At 37.3% G+C, this 27,734-nt stretch overlaps 3 protein-coding genes across 4 annotated transcripts in view; all 3 read left to right on the top strand.

Annotated features, from left to right (window-relative positions):
- The first annotated feature begins 769 nt into the window (after positions 1 to 769).
- On the top strand, positions 770 to 4,863 carry fsd (transmembrane protein fates-shifted). The gene is made up of 3 exons (XM_028186391.2): positions 770 to 1,134; positions 2,940 to 3,625; positions 4,190 to 4,863. Exons 1-3 carry the CDS (start codon positions 1,095 to 1,097, stop codon positions 4,505 to 4,507), a joined length of 1,044 nt encoding a protein of 347 aa, XP_028042192.2. The 5' UTR covers positions 770 to 1,094; the 3' UTR covers positions 4,508 to 4,863.
- Positions 4,864 to 6,075: 1,212 nt separating this feature from the next.
- Positions 6,076 to 9,117, top strand: LOC114251947 (uncharacterized). Its single transcript, XM_028186395.2, has 5 exons — positions 6,076 to 6,215; positions 7,078 to 7,137; positions 7,619 to 7,693; positions 8,002 to 8,235; positions 8,869 to 9,117. The coding sequence occupies exons 1-5, from the start codon at positions 6,177 to 6,179 to the stop codon at positions 9,019 to 9,021; spliced, it is 561 nt and encodes a 186-aa protein (XP_028042196.2). The 5' UTR covers positions 6,076 to 6,176; the 3' UTR covers positions 9,022 to 9,117.
- A 1,773-nt stretch (positions 9,118 to 10,890) lies between these two features.
- Positions 10,891 to 27,734, top strand: part of LOC114251946 (intermembrane lipid transfer protein VPS13A) — a 66,815-nt gene continuing 49,971 nt past the window's right edge. For both annotated transcript variants that reach the window (XM_089737564.1, XM_089737563.1), the window contains exons 1-11: positions 10,891 to 11,031; positions 19,756 to 19,916; positions 20,620 to 21,020; positions 22,027 to 22,238; positions 22,970 to 23,144; positions 23,373 to 23,646; positions 24,476 to 24,716; positions 25,517 to 25,647; positions 25,998 to 26,198; positions 26,855 to 27,063; positions 27,140 to 27,284. In XM_089737564.1, the coding sequence (XP_089593690.1) occupies positions 19,776 to 19,916; positions 20,620 to 21,020; positions 22,027 to 22,238; positions 22,970 to 23,144; positions 23,373 to 23,646; positions 24,476 to 24,716; positions 25,517 to 25,647; positions 25,998 to 26,198; positions 26,855 to 27,063; positions 27,140 to 27,284 (2,130 nt within the window). In that variant the 5' untranslated portion in view covers positions 10,891 to 11,031; positions 19,756 to 19,775. The remainder of the gene's footprint in view (positions 11,032 to 19,755; positions 19,917 to 20,619; positions 21,021 to 22,026; positions 22,239 to 22,969; positions 23,145 to 23,372; positions 23,647 to 24,475; positions 24,717 to 25,516; positions 25,648 to 25,997; positions 26,199 to 26,854; positions 27,064 to 27,139; positions 27,285 to 27,734) is intronic.

The raw sequence follows: 27,734 nt of genomic DNA, 5'->3' as shown, positions 1-27,734 counted from the left end.
CCATCGCCTAGACCATCCATCGATCGAGCTTCCTTGGGTTTCTGCCTTGCGATTCTGGTTGTAATGTTTAGCGCGGGAACCCCATAATCTTTCCGGGTTCTGGACGCTGGGCAGAGAACGAACATCGAGTGAGAAAATACAAGGGGAATTATTTGATGGGTAGAGCCCTAAAATATCCTCGGGCCCGCGGTATACTTCCAACGTCTGCACACCATCAAGTCCCACATAGCCTGCCTGACCCCATAAGCATCTGCATTCACTGAAAGATGCGCAAGTCCACGAGCCAAATGATATTAGTCCAGAGCGTCCTTGATATATTAGACTTACTAGTCTAAAAAATACAAGTAAAAAAACTACATAAGACAATTTCTATACTAGCAGGTATTGTCCTTGTAGACAGACGAGCATACTGCCCACCTGATGGTGAGTGGTTACCGTCACCAATGGACTTCAGCAATGCCAGGGGCAGAGCCAAGCCGCTTCCTACCGTTAAATAAATTAAATAAGTACGTTATGTAAGTTAAATAGGTATGAAAAAACTAATATCATGGCAACCGCTAATAGCAATTTATCCACATAAAACTTCTTTTAAACATTGCCTCGAATACTTAATTTCCAGGTTGGAATAATACAACAATATGTAAATTTTAGTCGGTACTCTAAATGATTTAAGATGAATTATTTAATATTTCAGTAATTAGTACTAGTTTAATAGATTAGAGGTCAGTAACTTCATACTCTGAGACATAGATTATACACTTAATATATTAGAGATGCTCTGAGATCAAACTCTGAGATGGGTCATTGAATCAGTCGATAAATTTAAGATCGAATTATTAGATTATTATTATCAATATTCAATATATCCAATATGATTATAAATAGGTATATATTCTTTTAAATGATCGTTTTACATATTGCAAGTGAAAAAAAAGTTTGATGTTTTTATCTATTTTCACCAAATTAAGTAAAGTTGATGTTGCTTGTTTCGCTTTACCAGATGTCTTGAAACTATTCGTTAACTGTGTTTCATTTGAATGAAAAATTTAATCGAATAGTTTTATAAACAGAAAACTCCAATTGTAGTGGAATAAATGAGGAAGAAAAAGTCTCAAAAGAAGAAAGTTCTTGAAGGTAGATCTGTTCAAGTCCCATTCTCCTACTACTATTGTTTTCAAATTATTATTATATATTTAATGCATTTATTTTTATTCATGTAAGTATAAACATAACTAATATTTGTTTTTATCATATAAAACTACATCTTACTTCATTGTTAGAAATATCAGTTACTATCTATAGTAGTTATTGAAGTTGATGTAATTAATATTAGACATGAAAAATTTAAAAATTTTTCAGTTACTCTGTTGCCTGAATATGCCAACCTCTGTTCATAGGTCTGATCATAGATCGACAGAACACAAAAATATCTATACCCCTATCTCAAATTAGTTCGGTGATTTTGAGAAGATTTATCTATAGGCATTGGAGGTCAATGTCAGCCAGATCATATTAGTCATAGATTTAAAAAAATATATAAATTATTAGGTATATAAAAAATGTTTCCTCTTGAAGTTATACATTTTTCATCATGGCTGTTCTTTACAAAGATCTCTAATAATATGTTTTTTGCATTAAAGAATTTCATTGTAATAAATTCCACAAAAGATTTAACTATTAACCAGACATACCTATTTGAAAACTGAACTTTTTGAAAGAACTGTTTGTGCAATAAAACATTGTCTCTGAATCAATATGATTAATGAAAAAGCAGAGATGTGATATCAAATATATCGTCAAAAAAAAATCAGATAATATTTAAAATACCATAATCCTAAAATTGCAGCAAATACTGGCTGGACAACAACAATAATAATAATAAAAAATTATTGTTTACGGAACAGATTATGGAAATTTAAGTATTTGAATTTATATTAATGGAAAATACGTATCCAAAAAAACTCTATAACAAAATACTTTTGCACAAAATTATAATAACTTAATTTTGTTTAAGAAAAGTCATTTGAGCTTAAATTAAACAAAACATAGTTGTTGCTCTACATTTTTAAAAGTGTCCTAATGATATGAGTTGGTGGTGTTGCTTTAGATAGAACGCCAACTAAGAGGACCGCTAGTCGTGGGACTGAAGACCTGTTTATTCTGTCCTTTTGAGAAATGGGACAGTCACTCTTATTGAATAAAATAATTGAGACTTTGATCTCATATTTCAAATTGGGTGGTGGTATTTATGGTGTAAAATATTTGGGCTATGCTATGTATCCAACCCTAGAACGAAAGAAAATCATAATAAGAAATGGTTCTACGGCCATTATCAAAAAGTCAAAGACCTTTTTATTTATTTCTTTTTTTACTGGTGGTAGGACCTCTTGTGAATCCGCACGGGTAGGTACCACCACTCTGCCTATTTCAGCCGTGAAGCAGTAATGCGTTTCGGTTTGAAGGGTGGGGCAGCCGTTGTAACTATACTTCAGACCTTAGAACTTAACTCGATGTGGGCGGCGCATTTATGTTGCAGATTGCACTTGACAACGTAATTTTTTTACATAAATCCTAAGACATGATGGTGAAACTTCAAGAGATATAACCTCGGTTCGCTAATCGATTCTTAGCCAATATTGCTGCACGATATTCGTAATTGAACTTCACACTGCTGTGTGTGATGTTCGACGAACCTTTTTGATTCATTGTTTGGGAAATAGTACCAAATAACCGTATAATATGTTAAATATATGCACAAGAAAAATCAAATCAAGTTTCCGCCGTTAAGAAAACACGTAAGCTGGATGATGTACACTATTTCAGACAGCTAACATGCCTAACATGAACATACTGTTTGTAATACAAAATCGGTGTAGCTAAAATGTTTTAGCAAGGGACGAAGCAGTCTAATAAATTCAACGTCAGTTTGATTTTTACAGATTTTCCAGTAAATGTCAAGCCAAAAGATGCCAAGCCCACCGACCCGTTAAAGTTAACGAAAGCGGAGAAAGTGACCGCTGATTTAACTTGGGACGAATTAGACGCTGTTGATGACATCATAGAGGAACTGGGCGAAGATGGCTCAAAGAACGTAGTGAGCAGAAAGAAACGTAACCATTCACAATGTGAAGATAAATTTAACGAAAGACCGGGAAATGTTTATCCCGAAATCGTCTGGTACTGGTTATCCCAGTACATCAAGCCGGAAGATATTGGCAACTTTGCCGGTATAAACAAAACGACCTACGCTCTGACGAAGCGTGAGTCGTTTTGGAGATCCATATACAACAGGTACTGTAAAATTCACCCAAATTTACCAGATAGATTGCGCATAGAGAACAGTTACCAAACGTACGGACTGCGCCAGAGGGTGATACGGGCTTTGTATCACACATATGACGTGTTCGTGAAGAAAGTTCAAACGATGACAGCTGAAGGTCGGGCGTATCAACTGGCCCGCAGGAGGTGCGTCAGCGTATGGTTTTATAAGGGATCTTCAGTGTCTTGGGCAGTTTATTTCAAATTTAAGAAGCTCCAAATAAAAGAGCGTACTAAAACACAGGATTTTATCACGGAGCTGGGCAGGATCGACGCTAATCCTGACCAAGACATCCAAGTTCTGCAGGTATGGTGGACTTAAGGTCACTTTAAATTATTTAATGAATAAAATATACAAAAAAATGAAATAGCCGTTAAGCCGGTAAGTACGAAACACGTACTTAACTCATGTTCACGAACGACTTCTTCAGTGAAGGAACAACATCGTGTAACAAAAATCAAACTAAATTTGTAATTAGCATAATTACTGGTGGTAGGACGTCTTGTGAGCTCGCACGGGAAGGTACTACTAAGTTGTTCTGTTTGCTGCGACGCAGTTGTGTGTGTTAGTTTGAAGGGTGGGGCAGCTATACATTTGATACATAGACCACACGTCTGAAAGTATTACGCCCACTGAACACCATCTGCGAGCTCTTTCAGCAGTCCATGAATTGAGAAAGATTTTGTAAAAAAAAAAATAGATAGATTTATGTTGGCAAAGCGCCTATTGTATCGCTCATGACGCTCATACGAAATGGCGCCGTTTAGTTTCACACTGCGTCTTCTGAACGCATACTCCGCTACACGGTTCAGTCAAGCTACCCTTCCACTAAGTTTCAAACTGTATTGACCTCGTTTTATTGTATCGTAGGTAACCTGCCGCAACTTCCACGAAGTCCCACCATTGATGGGCATGATTCTGTCCTCGGTGACCATGGTCCACTCGCACAAGGCCATCCACCAGCGCCTGTACCTCGACTTCAACACCGGCAGCTACAACGTCGGCAAGGACATCCTGCCGGAGTGCACGGTGGTTTTGGACACAGTTCTGAACATGCACGTTTACGACTGGTGGCACCCCAAATACCCACATTTTGATAACAAGACGCCAACGTGCACGGAGGACGACGAGGTCGTGCCGATGCTCAAGAAGGATTTCTTCGCGATCAAAGAAGGAGATTTCTTTTAGTTTTGTGATAAATAAAATATTTATTTTTGTTATTTTTATAAATATGAACCCTGAAGATAGGCGTCGTTAGTTCTGTAAGGTTATGGTGTGTGTGTGTGTGGACTGAGCGTATTCGAGCTGTAGCGATTACACTAGGTAGTCACTAGTGACTAGTGCATACATTGATACATTAATGTAATGTGTGTTTGTTTTGCTTCTTGTGTCACTCAGCGTCCGTTGTCTATAAGACGTCCAGTGTGCTCGTATCGTGGATATGCAGAGCTCAAATCTCTAAGTACCTAGGATGTGTCCATGAATGACAGATGAAATACAATAATTAAGATATAATATCGTGTAATAAAATTTTATCCCAAAAACATGTTTTTGTGTTATTATCGGTGGCGACGCGTATTGCACGCACCCGTTCCGGTTTTAAGATTGGTCCGGCCTTTGCAACGTCATTGATAAACTCCAAGTTCCGTCATCACTACGACAGTTCCTTATGCCTCCGCGCTCTTGTTGACCCCTGATGACTATGGCCTTGGTGTGCACCTGCCATATGGCGGGCAATCTCCTTATTTGCCTCCGACAAAGATAAAAAAATATTCTTATGACCCTTACTTATTTTATGATTTTGTTCAAGATGTAAATGGTTACAGTTAAGTTCCAGAATACGCATTTATGCAAAATGTAATTATGTTTTGATAAACCGGTAATTGACGTACTAATCAAATAGCGAAGACTTAAGATAATTTCCGCCGGATACGTGGTCGTACGTGCGTATTCGACACCAACAATAGACGACTGCTTTACTGTGCTTCTGGAATCTACCAGGGGGAACTTTTTTACCCTACCTGTTCGCGGAATTAATGGACAAACATAGAGAAAAATTTGCTAAAACAGAGAGAGCAATGGAAAGAACTATGTTGAGTATCAGACTTAGTGATAGAATCCGAAATTTGGGAATAAGAAGGAAAACAAAAGTAGCGGACATAATAACTCGTTTAAATAATCTAAAATGGAGTTGGACAGGAAATATGCTACGTTGCAAAAAAAAAGTGGACAAGTAACTTTGTGGTATCCAAGAGGGGACATCAGAAGACAGGGGCGTCCGAAAACAAGATGGAGTGACGATATACGTCTAACCCTAGGACCATACTGGACCAGAGTTGCAGGGGACCGAGCTCAATGGAGAGAGTTGGAGGAGGCCTATGCCACGTGGCACGCCGAACTGCGAGATATATTAATATATTCATAGAATATAAGAAATAAAATGTATAAACACAAAAATGTTAAATTGCATCATGATCACGTAATTCGGAATTAAAGGGCTTTATCATTATTATTCGCTGGTAGCCTAAGCGGCTATTATAGCTACGTAACCGGACGGGTATGTGAGCTCACTGGCCTAACCTAAGAGAATTTGCTAACACTAGCCCTAACAAGAGCAGTGCTTCGCAGAATCTACCGCCGCATCAGAATCGCGACCCACTGAGAAGAACCGGCATGAAACTCAGTGGGTGCCTTCGAAGGCAATAAAAAACTAAAAACTGTTCGCTTGTGTGAAGGCCGTCAAGTTTGTTGACAGCCAATTTACTAATCGGACCTCACGACCCGGTGCCCCGACGCTCGACTCGTGATATCACGTCGCATGATAATTTAGTTATATCGAGACCGTTGCGCGCTCAAGATGCTGACAATTTTGTTTTTATTACCCATCGTTGTCGGGGTGAGTACTATTTGAACTATATTAGGTAGGTACGCATCGAGTGGTTTCTAAAGCGAATTTCTACAGGAACCAGCGAAAGAGCATAAAAGTAAATAGTAAACAAAACATTGCCCAGATATGGAACAATTAATTTTGTTGATAAGTAAGGTCGTTTTACTTCAATTCCAAATAGGTTCAAATAGAAGTTGTTGGTGTATGTAAATAAGTTTTGGTCTGTTAAAATGTTTCTAAGAATTAAGTGCAGTTTCTAGGGGACGGCTGGCCTCTTGTTATGAGATTGTAAGTTATAACTACGATTATAAGGGATAGAAGGGAGTTTCTAGTTCGAATGAAAACAAGACAGGGTCGCCATTAAGGGAGTTTCTAGTTCGAATGAGAACAACTGTCTTGATCAAGTGTTGGTTTAATACTCCTTTATTATTACAAATTACGTAACTGATATGTACTACACTACAATAGAATACGTATTTGGCCACCCACCTTGACACACGAGGTCAAAGTTTTAATTGTAATAACAACCATACCGCACTTATCAACGGGATGCATTATTTTAACTACAGAATAGGCAGGTTTTTTAATGGCTTGCCCACCTGGTGTTCAGTAATTACCGGAGCCCAGACATCTACAATGTAAATGCCGCCACCTACCTTGAGTTATGAGTTGTTAAGTCTCCGTTTTTATAGTACAACGGCCGCCCTATCCTTCAAACCGAAACGCATTACTGCGTCATTTACGTTGTAGATGTCTATGGGCTCCGGTAGCCATTTAAGATCAGGAGGGCCGTGAGCTCGTCCACCCAACTAAACAATAAAAAAACCTATTATAATTTCTAGATATATATAAAAGGAACATTCGTTATCAGGTATTAAGCGGCAACATCCCGGAACAGCCTAGAGTTTATTGTGGGGAATTGCCAAACACGGTGAGTAGCGAGAAGTAGTATCAAGATTTGTTTAAAGCATCCAAAAATGTTTAGTCTGAATTGTTTTATTCTATGGTTTAGCGCTATGGTGGCATTATTTCTACGCAAACTCTTGTTGTAAGGCGTCTGTTAAGTATTCTTATTGTCACAAAAGCAACGGGAAGAGACTTTATAACTGCGCTTTTTAAAAACACAAAGTATGGTCTAAACTCAGCCCTGTTGCACACTGGCTGCCCTGATTAATAAAGGCAGTGTATCATAGAAACAGTCACTTAAGTCGCTTATTACACTTTAATTGTCAAAGAAATTACACCAGTAGAGGCTACCCCCAAATTATGTCACACCAAAACAGGTTCAAAAAGAATTAATGATATTTCAACTCGCATCCCTTAATGCAATTGTGGCAGCGATCAGAATCTGCTCTTTACCGTGAACTGTGGTAATATACACTCTCCATCCTAAACACATCCTAAATTTACAGATATACTCGTGTCTCGGCAACCCTAAGATAATTCAACCCGAAGTATCGGAAAAATGTAACAAACCTATTTCCGAGGTAAGTTGGCTCACTTTTCCTGTTCACGTGCTTAGTTTGAACAAAATTGATTATATTTATTTGCTGTAGATATGTACCTACTGCTTTAAGTATCCGACAAAATTATCTGTGAAGGACTTAATGTTGAATGTAGGTTTCTTCCCAATACTAAAGTATCAACAAAGTTAATACAACAGTTGATTTGTCCTTCAAACCGACACGTATTACTTACTGTATGACGACAGAATTTGGAACGATGTTAATAACCACACGTGCAAAGCACAAATGTGATTTAGAGTAAAAATAATAATATGCTTCTTTCTATTTAGTGCGACAAAACGAGATGTATCTTCAAGGAATCCGGCTGGGCTAAGAACAACGTTATAGACAAGAAGAAGGTTTCTGATTATTTCGAACAGTTCGCCAAGGATAATCCCGATTGGTCTGCAGCGGTTCAGAACTTCAAGACAACTTGTTTATCCGACAGTTTGCAGCCGCAGGGCGTTGATACGAACTGTCCTGCGTACGACATTATACACTGTGCTCTGACCAGCTTTATCAAAGTAAGTAGTGTGGTATGTAAATTGACTGGGCATGCTCGGATAATTACGGAACTGCGAGAAATGGGCAAAAATCAATATCTGGTTGATTTTCTATAAAAAGTTCAACTGTTAAATTCGATTTTGTGAATGGAAACCGCGATTTAGCGTAAAAATCGTTCAATTAAACAAATCATAGTCTTAATTCTAGTCTATCTGGTTTGTGGGAGGAGAAGTGTTCAATTCATAGTTTTGGTTTTAATAATCAGCATTGTCTTACGCAGTTTTTGCGGTATTTTTTTGTTCTTTTGTATTGACACACACATTATAATGAAACAAACAATTTTTTTATTGCACCCGTAGGCAGACGAGCATATGGCCCACCTGATGGTGCGTGGTTACCGTCGCTCATGGACGTGAGCAATGCCAGGGGAATAGTCAAGCCGTTGCCTACCGTTAAAACATAACATAACAACGTAATTTATTTTTAAATAAATTAATTAAAAATACAATGATTTGATTCGCATGAATTAAATTAACATTAATAATTTGTTTAATAATATTTTTTTCGTTTTAAAATTTCTAACGATTACTGTATAAATTGATAATTTTTGTAGTCGCTTAAAGAACAAATATGCAATAAGCTGTTTGGTTTAGTTCGCATCTCCGTCCCAATGGTCGACTTCGGAGCAGTGCGTGTATCCGAGGCAGTACGCGGGCGCCTGTCCCGTCTGCCCTGAACGGTGCTTCGCCCCATCAGTACCGAATGGTTCGTGTAACGCGTGCCTCGCCCTGCCCCGCACGCCGTGATCATGTCCAGACGTCAGAACACCTTTCAGAACAATGCATAAATGCAGCAATCAATTTCGATAACAGTGTTTAAATAAAATATTGACTTAAACATAATGTTTTATTTACATCCGGCTACTGTCCAGTGTCCATTAGGTGTTGTGTACCTACTTAATGTGTTCATCTTTAATGAGTGCCTACTTAACATGTCCCTACTAGAGAAGGCTTGGTATAAAAACATATAACTCACATATCGGATTTCTTGAGCAATTAAAACTATGACTATTCAACTAGGTTTATATATTTTATTGCTTAGGTAGGTGGACGAGCTCACGGCCCACCTGATGTTAAGTGATTACCGGAGCCCATAGACATCTACAACGTAAATGCTACCACTTACCTTGAGATATAGAAAAGAGTTGTAAGGTCTCAGTTTTAACAGTACAACGGCTGCCCCACCCTTCAAATCGAAACGTATTACTGGCATTCACGGCAAAAATAGGCAGGGTGGTGGTACCTACCTACCCGTGCTGCCTCACAATACGTCATACCACCAGTAACCAGTATTCAACTGTAAAGAGTATTATGTAGTGAGTACCGTTTTGATAAGTGTGTCGTGATCTGTGCCCGTTGACAAATAGAAATATTCTTGCTGAGTCGTACATGTCGTTCTACGATCTGCGGTATATATATCAAACATAGACCCTAAATTACACAAAATTAACAAATCCACAAACATTGGAAACTAATCAAGCAGTGACACTGATTAAGGGACATATCCTTTCCTTCCTATCCTAAATTTCCTGGTGGTAGGACCTCTTATGAGTCCGCACGGGTAGGTACCACCACCCTGCCTATTTCCGCCGTGAAGCAGTAATGCGTTTCAGTTTGAAGGGTGGGGCAGCCGTTGTAACTATACTTGAGACCTTAGAATTTATATCTCAAGGTGGGTGGCGCATTTACGTTGTAGATGTCTATGGGCTCCGGTAACCACTTAACACCAGGTGGGCTGTGACCTCGTCCATCCGTCTAAGCGAAGAAAAAATAAAAAACCATTCCTTTAGAATTAAAGCTGCTTAATCCAAAATTCTTATTTTTTTGTAAACTCCAAAAAAGTAATTGAAAAATTGTAATTTTTTAGTTTTTCGATTTTGACACTTTAAGGTGTGTGTTTGTTTAAAAAAGGCGAAATAGTACGTTTGTCCTATTCTGGACTAAAAGAGACTTTAATTTTATAAACCGATTGAATACAAATGCTTATAAGTCGTTCGAAGTATAAAACGCATTTTCTTAAAATTTTTAGTTAAGCCACCTCAATTCTAAAGGTCTTCTTTTTCTTTCTTTCTTATTACCCTCTGCTGAAGTGTAGAGCTCGAATAAAATTCTTCCATTTACATCGGTCTAGGGCAGTCTGTAATAGCTCCTCCCACATCATTCTAAAGCTGCGATATGTCATTGTTTTTACAGCATTCAGGATTATTTAAGGAAAAGAAATCAAGTAACGAATGCAAAGAGATCGTTCAAATGTTACCTCCTTGTCCTGATTACAAACTAAAAGCTTAACAGGTTCCGAGAGTGAAGCAACATGTTTTACTATACTAGTGAAATCCGCTCGCGTTCCCCTGTGAATATCACTAAATGTATTCAAAACAAATATGTATAAGCTACTCGCGCGCTACCTGTCGCCCGTTTATATTATTATGCTTTCGCGCCAAAACAAGCTATTGGTTGACAAAATTTGATCGCAATTAAATATTAATTAAGGCAGCGCATCAAACACGAACAAACAAACATTGATTTTATAGATGAGATTATAGACATTTTCGGGAGTTGTCTCAGCGCGCAGATTATCGAACGCCACCCACTCACTCGGTTTTCCCCATAATTTTCCATTCCCAACACGCATGCTCGGGACTCGCGTTGACATCTGTCAAAGTCAGTCCTGTTGGTCCCGGCCGCGGTGCGGTCCCTTTGACGTCATCACCAGTATAACAGCCATCATCTATATTGGGAATAACATGTAATTATAAGGTCAGTACGAATACAATTTATAATACTTCTACGAGTAATAAATAACCTGAACTGCAAAAGGTCGTTAAGTGTGAATGTCAAAAAATAATAGTCACACGTCAAACATTTACGTGTTTTCTTGCTTATTATTAATAGATTTATTGAAACGCGTCAAGAAATGTGCCATTGAATTCTGTCCGTCATTGTTTAACAAAATACTTGGAGTTCGTATGTCTTGTCTTTTTTTTTTACCACGACCCAAAAATGTATAAATTATTTTATTTCATCTTTTATTTTCATGCTACTCAATCAATTTCATCAATGACTACGTAATTACTTATTTAGTTTTTTAAGGACTTAACGAAATAGTCCTTAGTATTTGAGAGAACAAGATACAAACATATCATTTCAGATCGAGAATCAGTGTTCACGTTTTCATTTTGGCAGTAGTTGTCTGAAAGTGTAAGGGAACCGGTACCATAGCTCTCGACTTTAAGACTGGTGCAGCATGACAGCCGTGATATAACCACAATCGGATGTCTCACCCTGGCCCGTGACATTTATATTTTGGTACTACGAACGGTAGCCAACTCATTTTGATTTCCGAAAATCTATATTCTATATATAATATTATATATTTATAAAAATGAATTGGGTACTGTTCGTTAGTCTCGCTAAAATTCGAGAACCGCCGCACAGTGGGTCGATTCTATGATTTTAGTGACTTAGGGACCAACTTTGTTTTTTTATAATTTTTTTTATGTAGATAGATAGAGCTCGTTAATCTCAATAATAATTGTTTTGGGCAAAAATTACAAAAACTTTATAGTTTGGTCAGAAAAATGTGTTTTGTGATTTTTTTGTATGGAGCGGGTCACATAAAATTAAATTCCTGCTAAGTACCGCGAGGTCCCGCTTTGAAACTTTATTTTCCTTATACCTTGTCTAGTCTACTATCATTTGATGCTATAAGCATGTGCATAAAGTTGCAACTCTGCCAAATAAATGGATCGAAAAAAATTAATAAATACATAGAATAAAAACCTTTATATTTTTTTTCGTAAGTGCTTTTAAGTTAAATTTGATATGGATTAGTACGTAAAAGCACGTAATGATACCCATAATTATATAATACCTAACAACAATACATTTAGTAGGTCTCTAATTATGCAATCTCTCTAAATATTATATATTTTGTTTCACCTTTCGATCTTTGGGTCAGAAGACGAAAGAAGATTGTGTAAAATATCCTCATTAGTCGACGTTCTACTTCTCATTCTTGAATAACAACTCTCTGTATATTTCCGAAAATCTTTATTGCGAGCTTCCACTGCCTCTTCGGAGAGTTTACCTATACGAATGGCACCAAAGTTCTTCATTATTGTATATCACTGCCATATGCCAACAATTTATGGATACTGGAAAGCATATATTATAATACCAGGGATATAAATTAACATACAATTCTGCAGTATATCTAAAAAATTCCGAAAAATTGGAAACGCGCTCTCCAGATGCAACAAAGTGAAGAATCACGTGAAACCTCTCTATTAAATCTTTACGTATTCCTGTTATGCGGGCTGTTTCTTCTGCATCCCTGAAAAATCTTCTGGCAGTATTGCCATTATTGGTTGTTCCTACTCCTTGCTTGACAGCATCTATAAGTAAACCGCATTCCTTTTTAAACGCTTGCTGTATAGCACTTTTTCTGGTTGTTATTTTTTCTTTGTCATCGCCCCTTGCAACTCCATTTCTTGAAGTCCAAACGATAAGACGTAAAAAAAGTGTCATTTAAAAAATTATCTCACAGGAAACTACATACGATGAAAAAATTGTGAAGTAATAAAATTATATTTACCGATATGAAGTAAGCACTCCATGCATCTTATCCAGGCAGGTAAAGATGGCATTCCATACTGGAATATTTCTTCATTATTTTCTCTTTGATAAGCAAGTCACTCCAAAAAGCTCTGACGGTTTTGCTTTGCAAATATCACAGACAGCAGAAAATGTTTCTGACAAATATGAGGTTATTTGTCCGTCTATCATCATCATGTGCAATTGATGCTTAACTTCAACTTGTTTGATTTTTGATGGCTGAAGTCTTTCTATTTCTTCTGTTATGCTAGCTTTTATAATTGTCACTGTTGACTGCGTTTCTTTTGTAAATTTAAACATTATTGGATGGCAATAAAAAGTTGATGAGGGTAGGTCGTTTTCCCAAACAATTGTTCCATCAAATTTCTGAAGCCTTATAGGAACTAGACTGACCATGAAAATAGATGAATCATCAAACTCTGTTTCAGTTTTTTCTTTACAATTACTTTGACCTGGGGCTCTATCAAAGCCTATTTGCTTATAAGCAGTAGCTCTCTTGCAGAGTCCAAATCCGAAGTAATCACATCTAAAAGCCTATATAGCGCCAAGTTTAGTAATGCTTGCATTTTAATAGCAGCTCCTTCTTCAGTAATAATTACCTCGTCTTTCCCTGGATAACATTTGGTCTTTTCTTGCTTAATTTTATATTAAGAAGGGTATAAATCAGACCCATTTTCACTTGCTGCTTCTCTTAGGTTTATATACTGCCACTTACTTAATTTAAGTGAAACTAATAGTGCCTTATCGGGAGAATATGTACTACTTTTCACTTTACTTGTACTTAAACACTCCTTAACTTTTTGCTAAATCTTCGGGGTGATTTGACAAGTGGTTCATTATTTCTCCGATATCTTCATTTCCAGTGTTTCTTAAACTAGCAATTGTAGTAGCTTTCATTTCATCCGGGGATAACGAAAGCGATTGGTAAATTTGTTCAATGCGTCTTCGTTTTTGCCTGGATCCCAATTCTTCAAAAGGTTTTCGTGGTGTAAAAGTAGATGTCGAGGCTTCTGTAGTACATTTGAGGGTGGTACATTTCCAACATCTTCAGTATTAGAAATCTCGAGCCTTTCCTGTGCAGTGTTGATAGCTTCAGGTATCATTCCTTCGGGCCAGTTTATTGCACCTTCTAACCAATCACTTTTTTTTCTTATAAACTGTGCTAACATGCGACTACTTCGTTTTCATATTGCACTTATATTTGAACAAAAGTGCGTCCAGAATTTTTGGAGCTCAATACTTTTCTCTTCGGTCACGTTTATTTGATTTTGTAGGAATTGAAAGAGATTTTTATTATCAGAAAGCGACTGTAGTTGCTCTCTTAAAATCATAAATAATTCTAAATTGTTAACAAAATTACTCATTATAACGGAAAAAGGAAGATCACAACGACAATCACGAGATGTTAGTAGTAGTAGTAGTAGTACGAATAAACGAACACTAGTTAGTATATAATAAACATGGTCGCTTTATACTTCCAGAGACAAACAAATATTTACTATATTTTTTACTACCCAGTAATGGCTGCTTAACTAGTTATCCTCATTAAATAATGTTAACTATCCTAATAATTAGAGAGATTGCTTAATTAGAGACCTACTAAATGTATTGTTGTTAGGTATTATGTGATTATGGGTATAATTACGTGCTTTTACTTACTAATCCATATCAAATTTAACTTAAAAGCACTTACGAAAAAAAATATAAAGGTTTTTATTCTACGTATTTATTCATTTTTTTCGATCCTTTTATTTGGCAGAGTTGCAACTTTATGCACATGTTCATAGCATCAAATGATAGTAGACTAGACAAGGTGTAAGGAAAATAAAGTTTCAAAGCGGGACCTCGCGGTACTTAGCAGGAATTTAATTTAATGTGACCCGCTCCATACAAAAAAATCACAAAACACATTTTTCTGACCAAACTATAAAGTTTTTGTAATTTTTGCCTAAAACAATTATTATTTAGATTAACGAGCTCTATCTATCTACATAAAGAAAAATGTAAAAAAACAAAGTTGGTGCCTAAGTCACTAAAATCATAGTATCGACCCACTGTGCGCCGGACCGATTTGGCTAATTTTGGTCTAGAATTATCTGTAGAAGTCCAGAGAAGGTTAAAAAGGTACCTAGATAAATAAAAATAACAAATTTATTTTTCCTTTGATTTGTCCCCCGTAGGACGGATTCCTTTTGTTTGTTTTTAGTTTATTTTAAACAAAAGTTTAGGTCTTTTATTTATCGATTGACGCACTACCAAGTCTGCCGGGTCAGCTAGTATCTTTATATTTATTTTTCGGCGTTACGAAATCGCAGACCAGGTAGGGCGCACGTCCGGCCGCCGGACAATAAAACCGAATACGCAGTAATGTTGCGGTCGGAAACATAACTTACCGAACCGTTGTACCGTTTAAAACGAGGAACGAACTAGTTAAAGTTGATAGTTTAATGTTTCTTTGTAATTATTTAATTACCAGTCATCGACTCGCCGACATCCACAACTCTATTATTACCCGAGTTGAAATGTGTTTTATGATCGTCAACGACCCTACGTAAGGCGAGTTCATGAACGGCTTCGAAGATGAAAGGTTAACTTGTCTAATCAAATTTAAACCCGGAGTTATTATTTTTTATAATTCTCTGGTCTTCCGGTCTCTGTAAATTAACATTAAATAGTATTAGTCAGTCGCAGCAGCTACCTGCGGCTGTTCGCCTCGCAGATGGGTCTGGACCACAGAACACTATTACTTCTAGCGAAGGTCTGGACTGCCCAATAATGCAACACTGGACACCTGCGCATGTTGAGCACTCTGGATCCAAAACCACTTTTAAGTTACGGTAGTTTTGACATTCTTTTTTTTTTGTTGTATTATTTTTATATTATTCCGAAGTTATTGCTTTTGCAACAACTTATACATACATAACATAGAAATGTGAAATGGCTTTGTTAATTAATGTAATATGGATGCAAAATCTGATGTAAATAAAATAAATAAATAAATTAGTATTCATATGCATATGAGACACTCTAATATTAACGTTATGCAGGTACGAATAACGCTATCTGTCGTCAAAGAGCAGGAATAGATATCAAGCAGGATAACAAAACTACTATTAATATTTGGAAAATCGTAGACATTTTTTTAAATTTTTTTTTATTGCTTTGATGGGTGGACGAGCTCACAGCCCACCTGGTGTTAAGTGGTTACTGGAGCCCATAGACATCTACAACGTAAATGCGCCACCCATCTTGAGATATAAGTTCTAAGGTCTCAAGTATAGTTACAACGGCTGCCCTACCCTTCAAGCCGAAACACATTACTGCTTCACTGCAGAAATAGGCAGGGTGGTGGTACCTACCCGCGCGGACTCACGAGAGGTCCTACCACCAGTAATTACGCAAATTATAATTTTGCGGGTTTCATTTTTGACATGTAGTGTAGACTATGAAATCGTTTGCAAAAACGACATCAAAGAACATAATAAACAGTTGATCACCGAAGCGAACCGAATAATTATTGAATAACGATAGTTAGAGTCTTAACCTTAAGTATCGAAATAATTAAATCGAGTTATATATTTGTGTTTCAGTGAGACTTTCTATTTATCTTGATTGAGCCAGCGATTAACGTTAACTTCATTGATCCGAGAGGGTACAACGCAGTAATTGTGTGATGGCGCTGACTTTATTGCGTCTCGGCTGTCTGTTGGAATAATTAAATCGGCGGACTTGATGTACGGCCGAATCAAAATAACTTAGATACTGCTGTGTTATATAGCTTCAGATATATTATATATATTATTATGTATATTAAATATATGTATGTGTATAATAAAAATCTTACATTTATTTCCGTTATCTGGTACCTGTAACACAAGTTCTTTACGAACTTATCACGGGACCAGTTAACCTGGCGTGATTGTTAGTAAATATTTATATTTATTTATTATATTGCAGGGTTAGTTTGCTTATTTTTACTGTTAATATTACTACGAATTTTATGAAGGTTCCCGAACGAAAAAATGAAGAGCAGCAATCGAAATTGAATTACCGTAATGAGGTTCATACTTTCCTCAAGTTCCCTCGGTGTCCATATCCACACATAGTGTAGATAGATATACTAGCGGGAAAGGTCAAGTCGTATCGCTAGCTACGACCTATTTCTTTATTACCCAATAGTAGGTATACCCCGTCAACCAAATAAGGGGCATGTCAATGCAGAAAATTTAAAATAATATTTTGGTTTCATGTTAAGAATGTTACGGTAGTAACCTAATCCTTTGCATTAATTAATTAAAACATAATGTTTAAGTTCATAGTAAGAAGTAAGAGTGGTGTATTGATTTTATTATATGTGTTGTAATCTCTAGAAATCATTGTCTAACAAGTTTTCGAAGTCAACGTGGTAGAAAAACTATTAAAAATAATAATTAAATAATAATAAAAACCCCAAATCAATTATAATTAAACATGTTTCGGACCAGTTGGTGTTGTTGTAGTATTCATGCAGTCTGGTTCAAAAAGTGTTGAGAGAATCGAATCGAGAATCGCATTACGTAGCAGTTAGGTATAACTGACATTTATATTTTGGCAAAGACACTGCCTAAAAGAACATAATTTATTACCTTATATCTTGTCATTTACAATGCGATTATAGCTTTAGCTATGTTAGCAACCTTAGTATTTTCGTAGACAATAGTTTGTTAGTTTCCAAAGATCTCGTACTTCAAAGGGTTCGTTCTCATTTTATTCCAATTTCCGTTTTATGATTGAATCAGATGTCTTATTTTGAACGTTAGTCTAGTAGCACTATAGCGAAATGGTAGTTTTCTGCGTTATTATTGACTTCTACTTTACAAAATAATCCTGTTCCAATTTTAAAATTCAATCGTTTGTTCCAAATCAAAATGGCAGCCTTTACAAGCGTTTTGTTAGCAGATTTGTACACAGCTGAACTTAAGATGACGTAAGCGACGGGTAAAGAAGTAAGCAGCTACTTACTAATTAATGGAGGTCGATCGATAAGAGACTAAAATAAAATGAAGATCGCGAATCGAAATGCTTCTGTCAGTACTCTAGGTATTATTCACATTATTCAATGTTTCTACTTGTGTTTGGATAGGTTTTGGATTTTAAAAATTATTCTATATATATATTTTTTTTAATGTTTAGATGGGTGGACGAGTTCACAGCCCACCTGGTATTAAGTGGTTACTGGAGCCCATAGCCATCTACAACGTAAATGCGCCACCAACCTTGAGATATAAGTTCTAAGGTCTCAAGTATAGTTACAACGGTTGCGCCCCACCCTTCAAACCGAAACGCATTACTGCTTCACGGCAGAAATAGGCAGGTAGATGCTACCTACCCGTGTGGGCTCAAAAGACGCCCAATCGCGAGTAGCTACGCAAAAATAAAATTTTTCGGGTTTGATTGATAATTGATGATTTATTACGTGATGTTATTCGTTCATGGTGGAAGTTATTCGTGACTATTTGTTAAGTAAGTATTTCATTAGGAGAATTGGTACCGGTCTGCGGGATTCGAACACCGACACACTCATGTCGCTCGATACGAATGCACTGGAGTCATCTTATCCTTTATACCGCGACCACTTCAAATGTGAACGAGCTCATAGGCCACCTCCTGTTAAGTGGACACCGCAGCCCATAGGCATAGCCCTGAGATATGAGGTTGAAGTTGTTTCCATTGCATTACATAATTCATTTCGAGCTATCAAACAACATGATGTTGGGAGCTCGTTAAGCGACATCCCTGACGTCATACACGCACATGCTTCGTCAGCAGTCATGAAATCGGATACTCAATGGGAATTGGGTTTTCTAGTTCCATTTCAAAAGAACTCAGCAAAAGTCCCGTACAAAAGACTGTGTTGCAGGGTTATCATTTTCTAAAACTCATAGATTTACGTATGCTCACGAATGTTCACGGTTGGCAGCTAATTTAAGTTCGTTTCCTCGCCTGCCAAAAAAACAAAGTTGCCCAACGCGAATTGGTCTGGTGTGAGTCTACGTGCTGTAAAACTTTACATTAAGTAATATTAATCATATCAGTAGGTATGTATATATGTCTGTGCGTTATCAGTGATAACAATTTAATAAACAATGTTTACGTATCACCCACACACTTTATTTGAACTAGATACGTTTGACACGTTGCTAACATTAACTCAGTGCTTGTTATTACGAATATTAGAATTTTTTACACAAAATTATGATTTAAAATGCTTTGACTTGGGTAGGGTATGTTAAATCATATATTATATAAATATTTTTTGATATTGATTATATTATTAAAATATTTATGTTGTCTTTTTTGTTTGTATTGAATAATATGATAATGTTTTTGGACTTAATACAAGCTGTCTGGTAAATACAATTATCCATTATTCTTATAAGATGTCTAGCCGTACTCGCCCGCTTCGCTTGGCATTTAAAATAAACATTATTAATTATTGTCATTATTATTAGGGAGACTACACTCATATAAATATTAGCTTATCCATTAAGTACATGTATTTTCTACATGGATACCAAGTTTCAAGTCAATCGGATGCATGGTTCAGTAGTTATAACGGAACATCCGTAAAAACCACTGTAGATTTACATATTAGTATTGATATCGCAATAATAAAGAATAATGTAACCGATGAAAGTACTATAAGTGAATTTATTATATTTATTTTTAATTCTGATAACATTTTTTCTTCAAAGTTTCAATATTAGTTAACTCGTAATCCCTGGTCATCCCTGACCATGAAGATAGACGCGAAATATTACGCATTTACTAAATAAACACATATATTAAAGGGTAAACCTGACTAAAGTTCTGTATCATTTCATTTAGGTTTATAAGAGACAGGCACCATGTTTGAAGGCGCTGTGGCCGGTTTCCTGAACCGGCTCCTCGGGAAATACGTTCAGGACTTGGATACGGAGAACCTTAACGTCGGCATCTTCTCGGGGAATGTAAATTTGACTGACCTGAAACTCAAACCCGAGGCATTGGTGAGTTGATAATGAAATAAAACCCATGAGAACGATAATTGATCATCCCAAAAGGAGCGACAACAAGTTAGTTTTTTACTGGTGGTAGGCCGTATAGTATGCTCGTCCGGGTAGGTACCACCAGCTTGCCTATTTCTGCCGCGAAGTAATCACGCATTCGGATGTGAGAGCTGAGACAGTTACACAATTGACTTATTTATTTACAATAACCAGTACCATTCGACTTCATGTTGCATGGTGGGTGATGACATTGATGACATTGACAGGTGATGTTAAACAATTAGTTCAAAGCTTACATTGTCTGTAACAGCAGAGAATGAGAAAGGGAGAGCTTAAAATGTAATTACATCCTACCATATATGGTTGCTTCACCACACATAGGTACTATCAGTAACTTGTGGTCGTATTCATAATGAGTTATCGGAGTTTAATAAGCTCGTTATAAAAATATAATCAAAAAGTGTTATTCATAAATGTTTAATGCTATCGATTCATACCATATATAAGATTTTGTTTCTGAATAAGATCATTTGTGTCTATATTTCGGTGGGCGCCTGAACCAATTCAGAAGTGACTCTGAATGAAGAACGATAATATTATAATGCTATGTATACTTCGGTTATAAAAATGTAGATAAAAAAGAAGTTAGTGTGGATAGATTAGGAGAAGTTTTCATGTTGACTACTAATCTATCTTCTTATAGTACGAACTCGATCTCCCGATTGACGTGAAAATTGGTACGATCGGTCGCATCAGCCTGCAGATCCCGTGGACTGGGCTTTACTCTCAGCCTGTCGTCGTCCACGTCGAGGACGTCCTGCTGCTCGTAGGTCCAGCGATATCCAACAGCTACTTCGACCCTGAACGAGAAAGAAGGCTTACAAGAGCCGCAAAAAGAAAAATACTCCAGGACTTAGAAGCGGAGAGTGAGGTTCTGAAAGGCCCCAGGAATTTCTTCGAGCATTTGTTCACTGCTATCGTGAATAACATACAAATTTATGTAAGAAATGTACACGTGAGATATGAGGACTCGATCAGCTCGAAGGATGGACCGCTGGCATGTGGACTGTGTCTCCAGAGTTTGTCTATAGAAACAACAAATAGGTGAGTTTTAAGGTGTTTAGTAATTGGAAGCTAGGCAGCCTTTTTAATACGCTTTTATTAGCTTCAGACGTGTGTATGTTAGTATGTAACGGAATCTTTGAACATGATTTTGACCCCCTTCAAAACGTCGGATTAACTCGAAATTTGGCATACTTATTTAGGACCGATAACAATTCAATATTTAAAAAACATTGAAAAAATTTAAATTCAACTACAAAATGAAAAATAAATAATAGTATAAAAAAAAACTAAAAAAAATACGCTTTTTTAAATAGAAAATCCAACTAAAAAATAGAAAAAGCACCTCACGCTTTTTTTTACAATAAAATCATTTTTTCGTGCACTATTTTTAATTCCAGTTTATTAAAATTTATTTTCTATTTTTTAGTTGAATTTCAATTTTTTCAATTTTTTTCTATAAAAGAGTATTTTTTTAGTTTATTTACACTATTGTTTATTATGTTAAGAGATAGCAATACCAATACCAAGAACTAAGGTCTGTCTTAAGGTCTCTTCCAACTAAGGTCAAGCATTATCAAGGCGTAATTGATAAGGCCATTTTAATGTTTGCTTTTCACCTTATCTAGTTTCAGGTAATTTTAGGAATCGATAGTTACATAAATATTATCTATATATATAAAAATGAAACCCGTTTTCCGTTGTCACGACATAACATGAAAACGGCTTGACCGATTTGGCTAATTTTGGTCTTGAATTATTTGTGGAAGTCCAGAGAAGGTTTAAAAGGTATAAAAATATGAAAATTCTCGGAATTAAATAAAAATAACAATTTTGTTTTCCCTTTGACGTGTCCCCCGTCGGACGGATTCCTTTTGTTTGTTTTAAGTTTATTCTATATAAAAGTTTAGGTCTTTTATTTATCGATTGAGGCACTACGAAGTCTGCCGGGTCAGCTAGTAGCATATAAAATCGTAATTTATATTAAATAGTATAGTCTCGATTGGTTTTCCCAAATAGAGAAACTAAAGGATTATTTTACTCTCAGCAAATGGAAGCCATCTGTGACAGCTCAAAATGCGTCAACAGTTTACCAAATGATGCGCGTGGAGTCACTTTCGCTATACTGGAATCCGACAGCCACTACCCTGGACGACAACGAGACAGCCAACATTACTCCTGTCCAGTACTATACGTGGAAGCACTACATGATAACGGGTCTTGACAAATTCTCCATGCATCGGGAAGATTTCGAGTTCTGTAAGTTCTTTGTAGATTTTAGGGGAGCTTTTAAATAGATCTCAGCAAAATTGACAGACAGATCCGTAGATACCGTTTACAGGACTACGGAAAATTGAAAGTATAGTTATAATGATTTTAGTAGCCAATGGTCAAACTAGGACTTCAGATTATAATAAACTGAGACGATACGGTTTTGCGGGTTTGGTTTTTATTACACGATGTTAATCCTTCACCGTGGAAGTCAATCCTGAACATTTGTTAAGTACACGACGTATTTCATTAGAAAAATTGGTACCCGCCGGCGAGATTCGAACACCGTTGCATCGCTCGATATGAATGCTCCGGACATCTTCTTATCCTTTAGGCCACGACGACTTCAAAGTTGAATTGATCCATAGACACTACCACATTCTCAGAATCGCCAGAAAATGATAGTAATATGTAAAATTTGGATATTTGTTACTTAGAGCTCATAAAGTATTTCTTGCATTTTCGTAAATAAGTCGTCATTTCATGCGTGCTACTACTTTTACGTAGTCGGTATCAGCTCGTATTTTACTGTTACGAATGATAACGAGGAGCTGCCTCATCTGATAAAAAGTGAACAGGGTTACTCGTGGATTTCGGCAGTGTGAGGTAAGTCGCTGCCTTTGCGACAAATGCTTACTAAAGGAGTAAGTAAACTTACTTAGTCACTTTAATTGAAAAAGAGGAATCAAAATAAAATAAATAAGGTATATTCGTTCCAGTAATCAAACCTGTGACCTGTAAAGTTAAGGTTTTAATTAACCGGTCGGGAGAAGCTCGTGTTCCACGTCTCTTGCTGGATGCTGTACTGCAGGATAGTGCATTACAACTGTCGCGGCGACAGTATCTATCTATAGAGAATTTGATTGATTCTTTCGCCAGAATCAAATTGAATAGGTAAGATTACCGAGATGCAGAGCTTTCAAGCAAACGGACAAACGCTTATCTTGAATAATTTTCTGTTACTGTATAGATCTTTAGCTGTCTTTGAATTGTTAAACAAAAGAAGTTAATAGAATACTTTCTGACAGTAGCGCTTTTATATTGAAAATCGAGCCTGAAATAGCTGTAGATTTTGTGATATCTCATCAATTTATGAGTTACTAAGTAACTCAAAATTTTCAGAAAATATCGTCATCTTCACCCTGGTGTACCACTCTCAAATGACATTAAAAAGTGGTGGCGTTACGCTTTCAATGTGGTAGTAGAGCAACGCGTCAGACCTTACACTTGGGGAGCGATAAAGAAACACCGCGATAATTATAATATATACAAACAAACGTACAAGAGCACTTTGAGAAGTCCTAACGATACCGAACTGAAGTTGGATCTGCAGAAATGTGAAGACAGTCTTCCCATTATATCTGTTGTGATTGCGAGAGAACAGGCTAAATTTGAGGTATGTGCCGCAACTAATAAAAATGAAAAAACAGGTTAAAAGTCTTAAGATAATTTGTGTCTCGAGGAGATGGCCTCGGTCATTTTCGCGGAGCAACGCCGCGTCCTCGTTGTAAAGATAGGACCTAACCTATCGCTGCCGACCGTCGTAGCTACCATGCTCGGCAGCGACGAGCTCTGACAGGTGATGTTCGACTTCTGCGAGTACACCGTTACGCAGAAAGAGGCAGTGGAACGGGCGAGGAATAGCACTTCTTCCACTTCTTCTTCCCTCCCGGCGCCGTACTGCTAGATCGCCGTTGTTGGTCATCGACGATTGCCTAGATGGCTAGTCAGTTGGGCGTCCTTGGTCTGCCTTGTTGATGGCGGGAAACCTTCTACCCTGCCTGGGTTCTAACCCCAGGCGGAGATCGGACGTCGGGCGAGTGCAAGGGGTCGTTTGGTGGGTAGAGCCCTAAAACATCATTGGGCCCGTGGTCCGCTCCCAACATCATTGGACTATCAGGACCCATATACCCTGCACGTTCCCTAGGCGCGGAAACCGCATAAATGAAATCAGCCCTCCAGCCCAAAAAAATCGTGTATTGAGGAGGGTTCGATAAGGTAATCCCCTTACACTAATTGATCTGTTAGCTGATCTGTATTTGTAACATGACATATCAACAAGAATCATTTTAATCCAACATCGTTCAATTGTCTTTTCAATATTAGTTAATGTTCCCGAAATTGTTCTTAGTCACCGATACCATTTTATAATGTATTTAACACCGAATTTAGCACAAGGCATAGTATAATTATTGATTTAAGAATTTAATTACAATTTATCGCAGCTTCTGTCACAAGAACCAGATCGCATAGAAGTAGTGGAGACTGAATTTGATTGGTGGAAGCCCTCGTCTCCAACCGATACCGAGCCAGAAGAATCCAGAGCTCATGTGGAACTATGTGTCAAAACAGAGAGGAGTAAGACTCTCTGGAGCCATCTCTCCAGCCCTGAAAAGAAGAAAGTCTGTGAACTGATTGGTTATGTTGAAGGGACACCTAGTAAAGATAAATCGAAACAGTATATAGGCAAGTATACGATTTATATGAATTTTAAGAGAAGAAAGATATGTTAATTATTTTATGCTAAACCTGGCCGAGGACCGATGAGCTTAGTGCGAGTTTTTTAACTTTCTCAATAGCGTAAAAGTTAACTAAATTTGTATGGAGTTGGAACGTTTGCCTACGTTTGTTGCTAGGGGCGCTGTTCCAAATGCATACAAATTTGGGTTAACTTTTACGCTACCGAGAACGTTAGAAAACTCGTACTAAGCATACATATCCTTTGATTAAAGCCATAACACACGGCATATATATTAAATATGAACATTAGTATGTTTCTTGCTCAACCACGTAAAATGATTGATGGGATTTGGTTCTAAAACCCCAGAGAGATAGTTTATAGCTTTGATAAAGCAAACGATATGACCCAACAAGCAATGCCGCGTAGGTATTACTGCTATACTAAATAAGATATGTGGTCGCTGGTTGATTTTACGTACTAACGGATTTACAAATTGATCGGTGGTTAATGGACCAGAGAGTGTTTCAAACAACCATTTACTCAGGGAAGACGTGCTTCTGTTTTCTGAATTGTAAACCTAACGCGTGCTTAATTTACTGTCATACAAAAAAGATAACGAGAGCTAGTAGGTACTCACAATGCTCATGTCTCATCTTCATTTAGAAACTTTTCTGACGGTTAAGTGTTTCTTGTGATAATGGATAGCTTTGAAAGCATTGTTTTGTCAATGAAACACCCGTGATGGAAACCAAACAAATTAAGCAATCCCAGCTTTGTACTTGATGTTGCTTATCAATCTTTACAGAACACAAAATAAATTTAACACTAGCGAATTGTTCATTTACGCTCATGAACAGAAGTAAAGAAGTGCTGGTTGTGACTCTTACCCAGTTCTTAGCCTCGTTAGAAACTCGACCTTCGGCTAAAGCGTATAAGGTATGTTGTTTCACCAGTCTACATTTTAGTGTAATGTCAAATTTTGGACGAACAAGCAAAGGTCACTAAGTAACGAAGCATGAACTGGTGCGGCCTTAAATGCATATATACTATTGGGTTTGAAGTTTAGGGTAAACGTCCAGATATGGAGACTTCACGCCCCATGGCTAGGCTGATGGAGGATAATGGATAATGGAGTCTGAAACTCGACTGGTACAAGTCGTTTTGTTGCATAGGGTCCCGTTATCATAAATTGTCGAAAATTTAAAAAAAAGTCCTATACATAGATAATAAACAAGATTGGAAGATATCTATGTGCTTTCTGCTATTATCGGCTATGAACCTTCCAGCTGTCCGCACGTGCTGAAAGCCTGGTGATTGAAGGCGTAACATCAGATGGAGATTTAGTACCGCTGCTGACGGCTGAGAAAGGGACCGCGCTGACCGGCACAAATCTTCTGGCTGTTGATTTTGAGAAGAACCCGAGTAATGTGGAAGCTGATTATGCGCTGTGCTGTTTGTTAGAACCGGTCGAGTTATTGTATATTGAGGTACGCTAGTAATGTATATTTTCTTTGCACTGGTGTAAGAGCCCACTTCCCATATGTTCCGAGGTTATTGAAGCCCACAGAAGCCATGACGTTAGTGGTATCCACTTAAAGCCCTTCACCAGAAGTCTGAAAGTTCAATTAATTATAAATAATAACTAGCTTTTGCCCGCGACTCCATCCGCGTGGAATAGTTACCTTGGCATAACGCTAAATTTTACCCATACTTCATTTGCGTAGAAAGTGAAAATATTTTTGAATTATATAAGGAGCTATTTAAACCCCTATTTTGAAAAATTATTTATTGGTGCTCCACTTGCATTGGCCTTACCGTGATGTTATATAGCCTATAGCCTTTCTCAATAAATAGGCTATCTAACACTGAAAGATTTTTTCAAATCGGACTAGTAAGTAGTTCCTGAGATTAGGTCGTTCAAACAAACAAACTCTTCAGCTTTATAATATTAGTATAAATAGTAAATTTAAAAAGTTCTGATTATATTGACAGTTTTAAAAATGAATCTTGATAGATTATATTTCGAGATTCAGCAGCTATTTTGAAGCTCACAACGACACACCTGAGGTTAACTGGAAGTTTGTGAGCACGTCAGCGTGAACTACATGTTTTTCTTAAATTCAAAATATAACAATTTTTCCAGCATGCCTTTACAGAGCTGATAAATTTCTTCCAAACCCACTCCATGACTTCCGATGAGCTGGCGGAGGAGTTTTCGCATGCGGTCATCGAAGCCGGAGTCATTAGCAGGTCCGTACTGGCATATGCCGTCAGCCGGAGAAAGGTATTCCACTTGAATATGGACATCAAAGGACCGTGTATCGTGCTTCCGGAGCATGGATGCATACATAAGTAAGAGACTTCTACTCGATAACTATTCTATTCCTTTTAACCAGTTCGTACCAAATAGTGAGATCGTTCTTGCCAGGTCCGGTCGAGTGATGATAATGGACGTTAGTAGGATAATAATAAAGTCAGATTTGCAACCTTCAAACTTAACGTTAGAAGATGCCACCTGCATGGAGCTCGAAGAACGACTGTATGATAGACTGCATGCTGAATGCACGTGCCAGGTTGGTAGAATGAGCCATAGCAGTTAGCTTATTAGACATGTGAATTCAACAGGGCAAGAGAACATCTTAGATTTGCTCAGAAAGCAGGTTGTCCAAGGCCAGTTTAGCTAATTGCAGACATTATTTTTTATTGCTTAGATGCATGGACGAGCTCACAGCCCACCTAGTGTTAAGTGGTTACTGGAGCCCATATAAATCTACAACGTAAATGCGCCACCCACCTTGAGATATAAGTTCTAAGATCTCAAGTACAGTACCCAACGGCTACCCCGCCCTTCAAACCGAAACGCATTACTGCTCCACGGCAGAAATAGACAGGGTGGCGGTACCTGCCCGTGCGGACTCACAAGAGGTCCTACCACCAGTAAATATTTAGATATCGTCCTATATGCAATATTTTTAATTCATGAACGTTTCACCAAAACTTATAAGACTAGAAGCAGTCTAAAT

The sequence above is a fragment of the Bombyx mandarina genome, chromosome 23 (genome assembly GCF_030267445.1).
Source record: "Bombyx mandarina strain Sakado chromosome 23, ASM3026744v2".
Lineage (NCBI taxonomy): Eukaryota > Metazoa > Arthropoda > Insecta > Lepidoptera > Bombycidae > Bombyx > Bombyx mandarina.
Note: the sequence above shows the minus strand (reverse complement) of the source record. Positions and strands in the feature narration are given on the sequence as shown.